This window comes from Heloderma suspectum, chromosome 5, assembly GCF_057233095.1.
Source record: "Heloderma suspectum isolate Gila_16-S chromosome 5, 16-S_ref, whole genome shotgun sequence".
Taxonomy (NCBI): domain Eukaryota; kingdom Metazoa; phylum Chordata; class Lepidosauria; order Squamata; family Helodermatidae; genus Heloderma; species Heloderma suspectum.
In genome coordinates this window covers 206,307,634-206,321,638 of record NC_139462.1, presented here as the reverse complement: position 1 = coordinate 206,321,638, position 14,005 = coordinate 206,307,634, and the positions used below count along the sequence as shown (strand labels likewise).

The window sequence follows — 14,005 nt, the reverse complement described above, 5'->3', positions numbered from 1 at the left end:
TTCGAGGTTATGCTATGGTCATACAAAACCCTAAACAACTTGGGACCAGGGTATCTAGCAGACCTCCTTCCCTTACATATACTGAGCCAACCATTAAGATCATCAGAGGAGGCCTTGCTGGTCATCCTGAAATTAATGGAATATTGCGACACAATACATCGATGGCAGGCCTTCTTGGTAGCAGCACCCACCCTTTGGAAAACCCGCCCCCATGCAGGTTCAGGAGGCAGAAAATGTGGCATCTTTCAAATGCCTCCTGAAAATGCACTTGTTCACCCAAGCTTCCCCCGGGTTGTAATTAATTTAGTCATGCTGCTCCCTCCTTGTATTGCTTTTATTGTAATTGGAACTGTTTTTAATGTTGTGTTTTTTTAAATTGTATTTTAAATGTGATTTTAATATTTATACATGAACTGCTTAGGTTCACGTATAAACTGCTTAGGTTCACATATAATTATATTTAGCGGTATTTCAATATCACAAATAAATAATATAATGTGGTTTGACTCAAAACTATTGCTAGCTTTGTGAGAAAAGGATTATAATGATGATGATTATGGCTATTATTATAATATAATCATCATCACCATCAATTAAGTTTCTTAAACACCTTTCTGAACGTAAAGACCCAAGACAACTTACAATGAGTTTAGCTCTCAGTTATAGAGAACGGAAACCTCACATATGCTCACATGTACTTGCCTTCACTAGTAGTACTTATTTCTCAGGGATGACCCTGACATTCGAAAAAAGTACTGGTCAAATCAAATCCTAGTGTGTTTAGATGACCAACAGAGTAGATTAAGGTAAAAGTATCACACAGGTAAAAGTATCTCTTCTTTCTAAAACACAGCAGAAAAACAGTAACAAGAAGCTATTTTACTTTGTGTATTTTCTTCTTCCTCTTCTCTTCTCCCAGTGTGAACAATCATTCCACCTTGAAAACACTGGAGAAAACATGGTGGTTCCTTTCCTTGAAGAACTTGCACCTGAAAAATGTTTTTTAGGAATCACAGCAAATTAAGTTTCATGTAACACCACACTGCACATTACATTCAATTACATAAATATTTTGACTGAGGAGGCTGGTGACTCCGATGTCAGTGGGACAATGAATCCACCCCAGGTTTCAGTCAGAACCCATCAGAACTCTAAAGGAAGCTTCCACACATTGGATAGCGTTTTTAGAGTTCTGATGGGTTCTGACTGAAACGTGGAGCGAATTCACCACCGCACTGGAGCTTCTGGCCTCCACTGTATTTTGATAAACTGTTTGGGTCGAAGGAAGCAGCTGGTGCCACACGAACCTCCCTAAGTGTTTAGGTCATCAGATTAAGCTCTGCTATAATGTCACGGATTTCCAAGGCATGGAAGGGGGCTATGAAAAGCTGAGCCACTTCAGTGGTAGCACCTGAAGTGTAGAATTCTCAGCCCAAGAAAGCCTGCCAAGTTACCTTGCTTTCAGAAAGCTGGTAGAAGCATCTGTAACAAAGCATGGGAATTCTTTCCATAATCAGCTAGTTAATTCTCATACTCTGTATTACACTGCTTCCAGAAGTGCACACCACCCTGAACAGTTATATGAGCCTCCTCTGAAAGTCCCACCTCTGGGCTCGGAGAAGAAGGAAGTAACGCTATCTGGTGCTGTGTCTCTAAATTATTCCCTTCTGGCAGCAGCTTTGTCCCTAAAGGGCAAATCTCTACAGGAAGCTGCCTTATACTAAGTGATACTATTTTTTCCATTTAGTTCCAGACTGTCGACAGTACACTGACTGGCAGAGGGTCTAGAGGGTTTCAGATAGGAGTCTTTCCCAGCCCTACCTGGAGATGCTGAGGACTGAACCTGGGATCCTCTGAACATAAAGCATATGCTCCATCTCTGATCTATGGTTCTTCCCTTACCTTGTCTCCAAAATAATAAATAGTGGCACAACACCAAGCATGCAAATTGATATGTTCATTGTATTAGGGTGTGCAAGCATGATGTAGGCCCTGCAATGAGTTTATCTCTAGATTTCCAAGGATCAGAAGTCATAGTATTATTCCTACTCCTTTACTATTAACTTCCTAGAGAATGTCTGCTACTGGGAGATACACAATTATTATAAATAAATTATTTTTTAAAAATACTGCTAGCTCTGACTATAACATCAGAGGCAGCAGTATTTTTAAAAATTAATTTAAACCTTCCTTTTTTGCAGGACATCTTTCATATGGCATTTCCACGCACATGAGAAATCTAATGCATATATTGCTCACCAGCATCACCACCAATGGTCTGTAACACGCTTTGGAAGTCAGAGACATTGCTGCAGCAGATGTTCACAAACACCCAAGTTCAAATGTTACATTGCTGATTTAAATTCAGATGCTGGGGAGGACTCCTTCCCGTGAACAAATAATCCAAAGTCACATCTGAACTGGCCTTAATTCTTTTTGATGGCGCACAAAATCAATGGTACCTGGCAATATGACCCACATTTACAGAGGTTTTCACCTAAGTGAATCGTGTTCTGTTATTCTTGCAGCTACAATGAAGCCCAATGTGCTCCTCTTTCAGGAGTGAGGCTGGATAAACTGATTTGGCAACACCTGCCTACTCTGAAGTTCTGGGCAGTGCTGAAAGTGGAAGAATCCAAAAGTCCTCACCTGAGCGCCTCTCTCTTCATCCAGCTCCACTGTCATCAGTGCAGATGTTCCCTTCTCACTGACGGTAGAATGCCTCCCTTGCCAGAAGAAGTATACACACTTCTCTTTGCCAACAACCCTGGTTTGTAAGTCCCCCTTTTGTCTGCTTCCAACTGCAAAGCAAACCCAAAAGAGTCTGTAACCTGGAGGGTACACGCTCAGCTTAAACCTCACATCTAAGGCTAAGCTAACAAACATGAACCCAAAGCAGTGTCCCTACAATGAACTGATGCATAAAGGATCTGGCAGGCAACCATACATACAAGAAAACCTCTTCAGACCAGCAGCCTATACTTACCAAAGCACTAGAATAAAAAGTACATAGCACTTCTTGCAACAAATGAAGAGAGTTGCAATATGCATGTGATAACATGAATCCTCATCATGCTGCCACATTAAAATTAGTATCCTGTGTCATTTTCCACACTATACTAGTCTTTGACAGCTACGATTGCTTTTGGATGCTGCATCCAATATTACTGAACAATACTGGAAAGAGATACAGCACAGCAGCAAAAGGTGCATGGAGTGTGATGCTCCTGTGTAAAATTATATTAGAACAGAATGATTTAAAGGGTTTCCAAAATCTAGAGGTATGTACAGGAACTTTACATTGCTGATATACTTACTGTTTTTACAAGTGGTCTCTGGATTCTTTATGGAAAGCACTTAACTCAGGTAGTGCAGAGGATAAGAATATTTAGTGGTTCTGTTTTTTAACAGCATCGTTTTAAAACAGGAGCGGAAGATTCTATATCAGACCTATTTTAAGAGGTGATAAATAGGTATCTTCTAGAATATCAAAAGGACTACGAAGGATTGTGTAGCAGCATAAACCAACACTTATTTATATTCATATCCTCATCCTCAGAAGCAAGGTAGTTCCTAGCAATTAATATACTAAAAACAAATTCAATTGCTGATGTGCTTGAATAGCTCAGTGCACCATGAGTAGTGCAGATCAATTTTACCCGATTCAAGCATATCAATACTTCATTATAGAGAATTCAGATTTTCACTAACCTGAAGTGCTCACTAGGTACTTCCATTTCACAACGTATGTATCTCCTTCATGAAACTGCCCAATGCTTTGCTTAGGAAGCCTGCTATAATCGAATTCCAAGATATGCCAGACATCCACAGAGACAGTGATAATCTCAAATTGTCTCCCGTCATCTCCCTCAATAAATCCATATCCACGGCCGATATTCATCCCATCCAAGACTGTACCGACTGTTGTCTGGGGCACTGGGACCATTCGCATGACATCATATGGTTTCGCATCAGACTTGGTTTCTTCCTGAAACAAGACGCCAACCAGTTTTCATCTTAGACAACCATTTTAGAAAGCCCATTAAACATATTAGGATATAAAGCCAGAAAAAAGCTAGCCAGATTTAAAGCACTTATCAGAAGACTAAAAGCACACACAAGCTTATCAACGATCCAGTTAGGTTGCTGATAGCCAATCAAGCTTCCGAACAATAGAGAGTAGGCTTCGGGGGCCAGAGGAAAGGGTGTTATGTTTGATATGATAAAATGCAGCCTTGCAAATGAAAATTTCAGTTACTTGTTTTTAAGGAACTACAAGAAATGCTATAATAATTAAGTCAGTCTAGTATAGAGAGCCAGGGTACTCCAGTGGCTATAGTGAAAGTTGGGTGCAATTCATTATCCATGAATTCATGAGGTAATCCCCCCTGGCCAAATTACTCTCTTAAGGCACAATCCTCTGCATGTTCAGACAGAAAAAAAGGCTTACAACTCCCAGTATGCCACAGCCAGCATGGCTGAGGATGCAGAGCACTGTGTCCCTAGGCTTAGTTTTTTCATCTGCAGAATTAACATAAAATAATGTCATCTCTTACAGCAGGGGACAACAACATGTGGTCCTCCAGATGTTGTTGGGACTGCAGCTCCTATCATCCATCGCCACTGGCTATGCTGGCTGCGGGTGATGGGAGTTGCAGTCCTCAAGGGCCATCTGGAGGGCCATAGGTTGCCCACCCGACCTTATAGTAATTTCAAGTACTTTACATGCCATGATCTGCCATGCATCATCAACTAACGTAAATATCATTGCTATAAATAAGTAAGTAATTCTGCCACCTTCTGAGGAGATTCCCCAGAATTCTTCTCGGCAGGTTTCTTCAGTTCAGTCCAATCAAGAAACTTTTCTTTAAACAGTATTGTCTCATTGTGTTCTGTAAGCCTGCCAAAAATAGCCCAGTCTGGTCGCCCTTGTCCTTTTCTGTGTTAGTGAAAGGAGAGACCATTACAGAAAACGCCTTCACATCAATTAACATTTCTTGCTATTCAATAAAGCAGAGTTACATGTGTTACATGTGTTACATGTCTTGCCTAATTCAACTTTGAAAGTCCTAATTCTTGATTTTTGAAAATTACAAGAACTTGAGATTCCACAAGTATAACACTTATAGTTTTGTTTAAGGATTGTAAAAGTGAATGAAGAACTAAAGTAATAGGATGCATGCCTGTTTCAAATAATTTAAAAACTAAACTTGAAACATTTATTTTTCCTAATCTGTTTTCTGTCTCTCTTAAACTGGCACAAGATTTCTGTGTTCCATAACAGTGGCCAACGTGAACGCAGAGGCCATCTTTCCCCCCCCACAAACACATGACAACTGGCAAGTTAAGGGAATCCACAAGCAATTCAGACCCTTAAACTCCCAACGATGCTTGTTATGGAGGCATCAGTCAGGTCAGCAAATTCAGCATTAAGAATCATAGGGTTTAATACCTTGGAATAAGGGGGTTGCATTCACCAGGATCCAGAGGATTGATGTCACAGTTGGCGTAGTCAAAGGTACCATTCCACAAGTGTTTGGCCAACTGGAATGCTACTTTTCTTTGTGCTAGCGTGACCTCTTTCCCATGCCAAACATAGACTTCACTACCAAAATCAAACACCAAGACCTGAAGGACAGGGAAAAAGGGAACAATGTTGATTCATTTAGCCATAAAAGGAATGGGTGGGAGAAATGCTGAGTAAATACTGGGATCTATAGCTGAGTAACAACAGTACTAATGCTGATAATAACAACACATAACTAACGGTATAGATTAAGCAAGGTAAATCAAATTTTGGGGAATCAAAGCTTTCATTTGTGGACAGTACATTTGCATCCTTATGCTGTTAGCTTATCTGTGTTCTTTCAGGGATCACATGCATCAGCTGTATTATGAGAACAAACCTCAGGCTTGTGTGCTCCCCAATCTATAGGAAGGACACTGACACTCAAATAGGTTACCCTTGATAATCATTACTACACCTATCGTACTTTCTATATGACAATTGTTTGGTGGTAATTCCGCATCAAAATAAAATAAAATCCAGATTCTACACAAAGGAAATCCAAATGATGTGTGAACACACGTCTGAAAGCATTCTATGGTCTGTATTTGCTGAAAACTTAACAAGCAAGAGAGGCTTGTGTGAAACTGGGGCTGAATCGGTTGTCACGAATATTCGCCTACACTTTAGTTTAACTGCAGTAGCTATAGGCATGCCAGCATATTTAGATAGCATATCCGCTGAGGTGGGCTGCAACGAGAAGGAACTCTCCATAGATGTTTTGTCTTGAAATCCAGTGTTCTAGTTTTAACTTCAGACTACAAGAAATGCAGAGATGTGTGGGCATAAGCAGCCCATGTCTCCCCAGTAACATGTGATGTCATTCCATTAATATCTCCATGCATGTGAATGCCACCCCACTCCACTGGCTGTCAAACTTAATTATATCACATTTTTCTCACCTGCATGTTTCCAGGGAAACATGGGTCTCCATGATGACCAGGTTTGGACGAGCATCACAGCTTGTTGTGGATTATTTAACCCACGATCAGCTGTGGCACCTGGAGGTGCCATATTGAATATGAAACCCCTGCTTAAGTGTTGTGTCGTGCGAACCCAGCGAGCATGGGTTATGCGAGGATTAAACAACCCTCACATTGTTGGAAGTGTGGGTGCAACTCAGCTAGCTCCAAAAGAAAAAAGGGAAGAAAAGAAAAGGGTAGATGTGTCTGCATGGCAAGAGAAGAGATAGAGAGAGGAACTCCAAGCTTCCTAGACTGTCCTCTGGTCTGTGCTGGCCTTCCTTCCAATGTTAGACTGATACTCCTAGGTTTGCTGACCTCACTTCCTACTTCCTTCTTCTTCATGCTCTTGCCTCTCAGAGAGGAGACATCTGTTTGGGTCTCCCTCCATCTTGAGTTGGGGACCCTCCTATACAAAATGTATTTCCTGTAATAAAAGCCAGCTTCCTTGATCCCTTGACCCAGAGTCTCCAGTGTGATTTATCCAGGGTAAAGTGTGCTCCTTCAGCTAGGATTCCACACAGCTCAGCCCTTGTCAGGTTCTCACTGTTCTGCCAACATGCATAACCCATACTCACTGGTTTCACACAACACAGCAACCCTTGAGCAGGGGTTCCATATTCAAAACGGTGGCCGTGTGCACCCTGCATGTACCACAACCTAACCATGGGTTAAATAACCCATGGTGGGCTGTCATGTCATGCAAACAGCTCCAATGTATAATTTAAGTATAATTTCTGAAGAATAACTGATTTGCTGATGACCTCCTATACAAATGCCCTTCTCCATGTCCCACCACCAAGAGAGGTTACGTTAGCAGGAACACAGGACAGGGTCTTCTCTATGGCAGCACCCTGGCTGTGGAACACTCTCCCAAAGAAAGTTAGGCTGGCCCCTTCTTTGTTCAGTTTTAGGTGGGCTCTTAAACCCTTTTTGTTCTGTATGGCTTTTTAGTATTTTAAATCTCTTAGCTCCACACTGTTTTTAAGATTCTCTCCTGCTCTCAATTTCTGCTATTATTATTTTTAAGTTTTCAGATTGTTTTAATATCTTTTAAATGTTTTACATCATTGCAAGTTAAATGTAATGGCCAAACTAAATATTTGTCTAATTATGTGTAGAGGTGCTATGTGTGATAGTTTTATTTACCTTCATGTAAGTGTGTGCAGCTATGATTCGGATCAGCATCACAGTGCTCTGGGAGGGGGGTGTTAAACCTTCCTCTCACCCATTTTCATTCTGAAATGCCAATCCCCCACTGCAAGGAGGGTTAAAAAATAAACAAGCCTCCATTGGACTTTTTTCATTTTTTTAGCCCCTGCAATCCCAGTGGATATGTATGTGGAGTTGCAGGATGCAAATGGGTGGGGGAAGGTTTAACCCACTCCCCTCTCAGAGCACCATGGTCCCAATCTGAATCACAGCCGCACACCCTTACATGAAACTAAATAAATCCTTTAGTTTGGCCCTGAGTTGCCTTGCGGGCCCTGTCTGGACCAAAAGACAACTTGTGCATTTATAAAATAACATACTTTTATAAATAAATGGCTTCTTGGCTGCCTTTTTGGCAGGTCTGCATATTTACCGTTATATAACTCCACTGCAAAACCACGACATCCATATCTTTCAAAGAAATACTGGCTCTCAATTATCGTCTTTTTAACCTTTAAGGGTGTTCACCTGTCTCATGCGCTCCCCAACCCCCCCCCCCCGGCTCCCGTGCACAGGTTATTTCCTCTGTTTAGAACAGTGAACCATGCAGTCAGCTTGCTAGAATACTGCCTGGTTCCCACAGTTCCTATATGCTGACCTGGGCAGTCTTAGCTCTAATTTAGGTAGTGTTTGGGGGTCAACTGTGTTAGTTCAGTTACCAGGGAAAAGCAGTATGCATCCACTGAAGGGATGGTTCTGGGTCCAGTTTTGACTCAGTTGAGCCCTAAGGAGAAAAGAACCTAGGAAATGGGGCAAAAGGAAAGTGTTTGTTTGCACCCCCATTTTTAGGAGCACTAAAGCTTCTTTCTACTGAACTTTAAAATGTCACTTATTATACCTCTCTTGAATTTAACAGTGTACACTTTGGCATCTTTCCCCAGTAGTCATCATCTGGAATAAGTTTATCATCAACTAGACGGTAAATGCAATTTGTTTCTATTATTGCTGCTTCATACATTTCATCTTCTTCTGGTCTTCCAGCAGCTAGAAATGAGCAGAGAAGCAGAAACATTACTAACATAGCACCAGCATTTTAAGTTGGAAGAAGCCGTTCAAGAATTTTCTAACAACCGGCAAGCAGCACTGAGATGGAGAAAACAAAAGCTTCCTTACACTGGTAACTTGTCTGGCCACCGAGGAGTTTCCAGAAGTCTTTGGCTGCATGAGTGTGGGTATTGATTCCTTCCTCTATAGTCTGCGCATATGGAGCTCGGCAGCCAAGTTCTCGCTTTGTCTGAATTAAAGTTGCTAGTTCTGAAGCCTAAGAAATTGGACATGATTAGCTGAATAGGTTGGTGAGACAATAGCTCAGTTCAGAAGAGAGAGAAAGAATGGGTAGTCTTTGCTGTTTTCATTTGACAAACAATGCTGACCACAGAAACTATGCCAGATACATATAGGCCTTCTTTTTCTCATTTAAATGTGAACTTATCCCATTCAATTTCAGAAGCCAAAAAGGACATCCTGCTATTTAAATCCATTTTTCTGCTTGAATGTAGATATTTTTCCCTCATGATTTCCTATGCCCAGTTGTATGGTTTTACAATTTACTATCTACTATACCAGCTTTGGGAAGGGGGGAGTTACAAAGTGGGGAAAAAGGGAGAATTGCCCCATTCACGTCATATTTTACATGTTAGGAACAGTCATTTACTTCTTGTATTACCCAGCTCATGTTATTCTGTGTTGTGTCCACCCACAGCTGAACTGCCCCAGAAACAAATGACAGAAAATGAGGAATAGAGTTGTATCTCAATGTTTCAGAGCACTAACCTTTGCTTTTTCTATGACATTTGCAAACTCCCCGACCCAGAGGAAGCAGTAATGAGGGGTAAGTAACAGGAAACAATCGCCACTGTTAAGTGATGAAGCCCTTGGTTCGACTAATCTTGTTTGAACATGTCTTCTTCCTACATAGTGAGAAAAACTCAGACTAATTACATTCCTATAAATAAGCACTGGAGACAACTTCCAGGTTTAATTATTCCTAAACAAAAACCCCTGTCTCAGATAAATATTCCATTCCCCCAATGTCATTTTATGTAAGAGCAGGCTTAATAAGTAGTAGAAGATTCATGTACAGGAGGAATAAAGCTGCATGATGGTGCAACTTCATATGAGGAAAAGTTACAATGATTGTGGCTTTTTAGTTTAGAAAAATGTATGAAGGGCCATGATAGAGATTTATAAAATTATGCATGGTGTAGAGAAAGTCTTACAATACTAGAACCCAGGACCATCCCATGAACCTGCATGGTGGGAAATTCAGGACAAAGTACTTCTTCACACAGTGCATAGTTAACTATGGAATTTGCTACCACAAGATGTGGTGATGACTACCAACTTGGAAGGCTTTAAAAGGGAATAGACTAATTAATAAAGGATAAGGCTATCAATGGCTACTAGTCAAGATGGTTACATGCTACCTCCAGGATAAAAGGCAGCATGCCTCTAAATTCCAGTTGCTGGGGAACAGCAGCAGGGGAGGACTCCTGCCCTTATGTCCTACTTCTGGGCTTTCTGTAGGCATTTGGTTGGCCACTGAATACTAGACTAGGCAGCCCTTTGACTTGATCCAGCAGGACTCTTCTTATAGGTTGTTTCCAATATTAGTTTAACTTAAGTCCCATTCATTTCAATGGGTCAACTCTAAGTAGTATTAAGATTGGATATAACCCTATGTTCTTATGTACTTTCTCCTATATTTTATCCTAGCTGTTATGCCTTTATGTTCTACTTCCAAGTAAAAAACAACAAGGAATAAAATGCACTGAAAGCCGCCCACAAATCTCTATTTACAAACTTATTTCAATTCCTCCAACCCAGTGGTCAATCTTAAACATTCCAGCTAGAAATGGACAAAGCAGCTAAGAATACTAGCAAACATTTGTCTTGACTCCTAGTCTAACGGTTTGCTATGGGCATGGGGTTCAAACATGCACACAGAGGCTACCAAGGACTCTCTCTTCATTGGATTTAATGAGATTCTCCCAAGCTCGCGAATACCACCCTCTTGTGTGTAGATGGTATCATTTTGGCACTCACAGCTTGAACACTGGAAGTAGAGGGAATGATGGATTTTGTCTCTTATTTGCCAGCAGATTTTTACTTCAGTACATGATGCTGCATTGCATAGCAAATTGTAAAAGGCCTTGAAATTGAAGAAGCTCAAACATATAGCAGTCACAAGTCATATTTCTTTCACTTGTGATAGTATTATACGCTTGTATATTTAATTTGAGAGCTGGTGCGGGGTACTGGTCAGAGTTCCAGACTAAGATCTGGGAGACCCAGGTTCAAAACTCACTGGGTGACTTTGGGACAGTCATTGACTCAGCCTCATCTACCTCACAGGGTTGTTGTGAGAATAAAATGGAGGAGGAGGAGCTGCCTTGGGTTCCTTGCAAGAGGGGGGCATATATGTAATGATATATTTTTAAAAATCCCCCTTCAGCCATGAAGCTCACTGGGTGACCTTGGGTTGCGCTCTCTCTCTCTCTCTGCCAAACCTCATTGGGTTGTTGTGAGGATAAATGAAAAAGAGTACCATGCAGATTTCCTTGAGCTTCTTGGAGGAAAGGTGGGATATAAATAACTTAAATTTCTTATTCATACCTCACTGTATGTTTTATTGTCTTTTGGCTCTGTTTTCTGGGATTAAGATTAGACCCCTTTGTTCATACTACAGTAAATACAAAAAAGCCCTGATCTAGGCTGGAGAGTCGAGATCTATCAACATTTTATTCTGGAACCTCTTCCAGTATATGGATGCTGTTGCTCCCCAGCATGGGGACATGTTGGAGGAAGCAGGAAAGATGAGCCAGGAAAGATTAGTCTCTTTGCTCCCTCTGTCCCACCTTCTCCACACATAACAAATTAATCATTGGTCCCCATGTATATTTGATTAATATTCTGCATTTTAAATGAGTTTTAAAAAAATAGTATTTAAGAGCTCTTTCACATACCTTTGATCTGCAAGAGCATCAACTTCTTATATGGCACGGCACTGTTGTTTGAGTTCTGTTCTGTTAGATTGACACTACGCAGACTAACATTGCTGAAGTTTTCCTTACTTGCTAAGCCAGCAAGTGCTACTTCTGAGAAATTTGAGTTTGCAGACACTTAAGACAGATGAAGTAACAAAAGACAGAAAGAAAAAAAAAAGCAGGAGAAAAAGAAAAAGAAAGCCACACACAAAAACAAGAAAGAAACTACATTATGTTTCATTTCCATATTTTATTTAGTTTTTTTCATGCATGGCTCATTTCTAACTTTTTGTTTTGTTGTTGCTGCTGAAAGAGACAACAAAAAACAGGCTGAGCTCAAATTACTCACGAAACTAAAGAACCTTACATTTCCAGGAGGACCATTCCAAGATAATGGTGAAAAATGGAAACAATTAACTCTCTCTCTCTCTCTCTCTGTGCGTGTGCATTTTAGAGTAGCAAGTCCTAATATCTATAAGGATCATTCCAGACATTTTTTTCTTGGCACAGTAGTTACTCAATTGTTGCAAAGGATCCAGATATTTTAGCAGTTATATTTCAGGAAAAAACATTACATTTTCCCAGAACTCAAGTCACAATATTTTGTTAGACAGAAAATGAAGAATTCCTCCCCACCCCTGGCTAAGCATATGATAATGGTGATAAAAAGGAACATGCATTTGTGTGAGCGCTATGAGCTCCTATTGCATAGCTGTCATGACAGCCCTGGTGATGACTGAAAACTTGTTCCCCTTGCCTGTACCATTCTGTTAATTGTTTTAATATATGCTTTTAGGCATTCCCTATTTAACACCAAAAAGATCTCGTTCAGACGTAACTATCTCGAGCTGATAAACAACTGAAAACTAGTCTTGTGCCCACTTGCTCACATCTTGCACACTTGGCTTTGGCATGGATACTGCAGCTTTACACTGTATTTAAACCACATTTTCCGATTACATCTGAACTGAGAAACTATGGCTTAATCCTGGGAACCTGTGGTTTAGACCAGTCATGGTATCAGCACCAAGGTCAGGTGTGTGAAGGGAGGAGCAAGGATGGACAGTGCAGACACATGGCTTGTTCTTAGGCAGATAAATCATGGTTTATTCGTTTGAGATTATTATGACTGAACAGGGCCCATAGTGTACTTTTTATGGGGACACACTGGCAGTACTGTTACTCCTCAAAGCTAAAGCATGAATCCTGAGAATACTGCACTGTAGTTGTTTGTCAGAAGCAGCAGAGACGGCAGCCCTGGGACACTGAACTTACTTTTTTCAACTTTCATCCGCTTTGACTCCATGAAGGCCACATTTAGCCTTTGCTCTGTGTACTCATGAAGGATGTCTTCTCTTGCTGCTAGCATTTTTAAGGGGTTCCTGGAAGCCTGGACTCTGCGCATGGGCCTCACTGCACGCTTGTGCTCTGCTACTGAGGAAATTAACCTGAGAAGCAAAAGATCTCCACAGTTAACCTAAACTTTATCAGCATCTCATTAAATGCTGGCAGAGGCAGAGACTTCATGCAACCTTTTCCAAAGGCATTCAATGCAACTGACCTCTACGTTTCAACGTATTAACCAGTATTCACATTGCTGTTTCCCAGCACCTGCCTTTCAAGCCTCATTACTACTATGACAATGGTTTTATATGAGAATATCATATTTGAATAAATCATCTACTAGTCCTTCCATGCTTACAGGGGGAGAAGTATGAAAAATATGACTCCACTCTAGCCTTAAAGCAGGAGTGCAAAACCTATGGGGCACCCCGATCTGGCCCATGCTGTCTCTTGGGGTTCCTCTAAGCCCTGGCTCCATGGAGGCAACCCCTTGGAGGTCATCCCCACTGCTATCTCCAATCTCAGATACCCAGAGGCAGTGGTTAGGACTCACAGGTGCTCTTCCCCCCAGCAAATCCCGCCACCTCTCAACACTACTGTTGGGCATTTCTACACGAGGCTTTTATCTTACACCTTTACCGAGGCTTCTGCTTTCAGATTCTTTGAGGGATTAAGATCAGCTCCTTTACATGTGCTTTTCCCCACGTTTTTTCTTCCTCTGCCTTTCTATATTTTCATTATACAACCACTAGATGGCACTGTGGTATAGTGGAATTGCTCAATTACATGAGACTCTCAATCCACCATTTCTAAATAATACCAGACTTTCCTCATTAGGACCCCCCACCCCCGGCAATAATAATGGTTGCAAAGCATGGGAGAAGCCCTGGAGGAGGATGACATTGCATAAAGGACCTGCAAACTATCATGGGTGA

The 14,005-nt window shown here is 41.1% G+C and overlaps 1 protein-coding gene across 2 annotated transcripts in view; it reads right to left on the bottom strand.

The window, feature by feature from the left end:
• Positions 1 to 14,005, bottom strand: part of SVIL (supervillin) — a 209,655-nt gene that overhangs the window by 12,540 nt on the left and 183,110 nt on the right. For both annotated transcript variants that reach the window (XM_084859163.1, XM_084859164.1), the window contains 10 exons: positions 13,002 to 13,174; positions 11,706 to 11,861; positions 9,514 to 9,650; positions 8,854 to 9,001; positions 8,579 to 8,724; positions 5,453 to 5,628; positions 4,798 to 4,939; positions 3,712 to 3,988; positions 2,650 to 2,801; positions 884 to 989 (listed from right to left, as the gene is read on the bottom strand). In XM_084859163.1, coding sequence (XP_084715289.1) covers positions 884 to 989; positions 2,650 to 2,801; positions 3,712 to 3,988; positions 4,798 to 4,939; positions 5,453 to 5,628; positions 8,579 to 8,724; positions 8,854 to 9,001; positions 9,514 to 9,650; positions 11,706 to 11,861; positions 13,002 to 13,174 — 1,613 coding nt within the window. The remainder of the gene's footprint in view (positions 1 to 883; positions 990 to 2,649; positions 2,802 to 3,711; positions 3,989 to 4,797; positions 4,940 to 5,452; positions 5,629 to 8,578; positions 8,725 to 8,853; positions 9,002 to 9,513; positions 9,651 to 11,705; positions 11,862 to 13,001; positions 13,175 to 14,005) is intronic.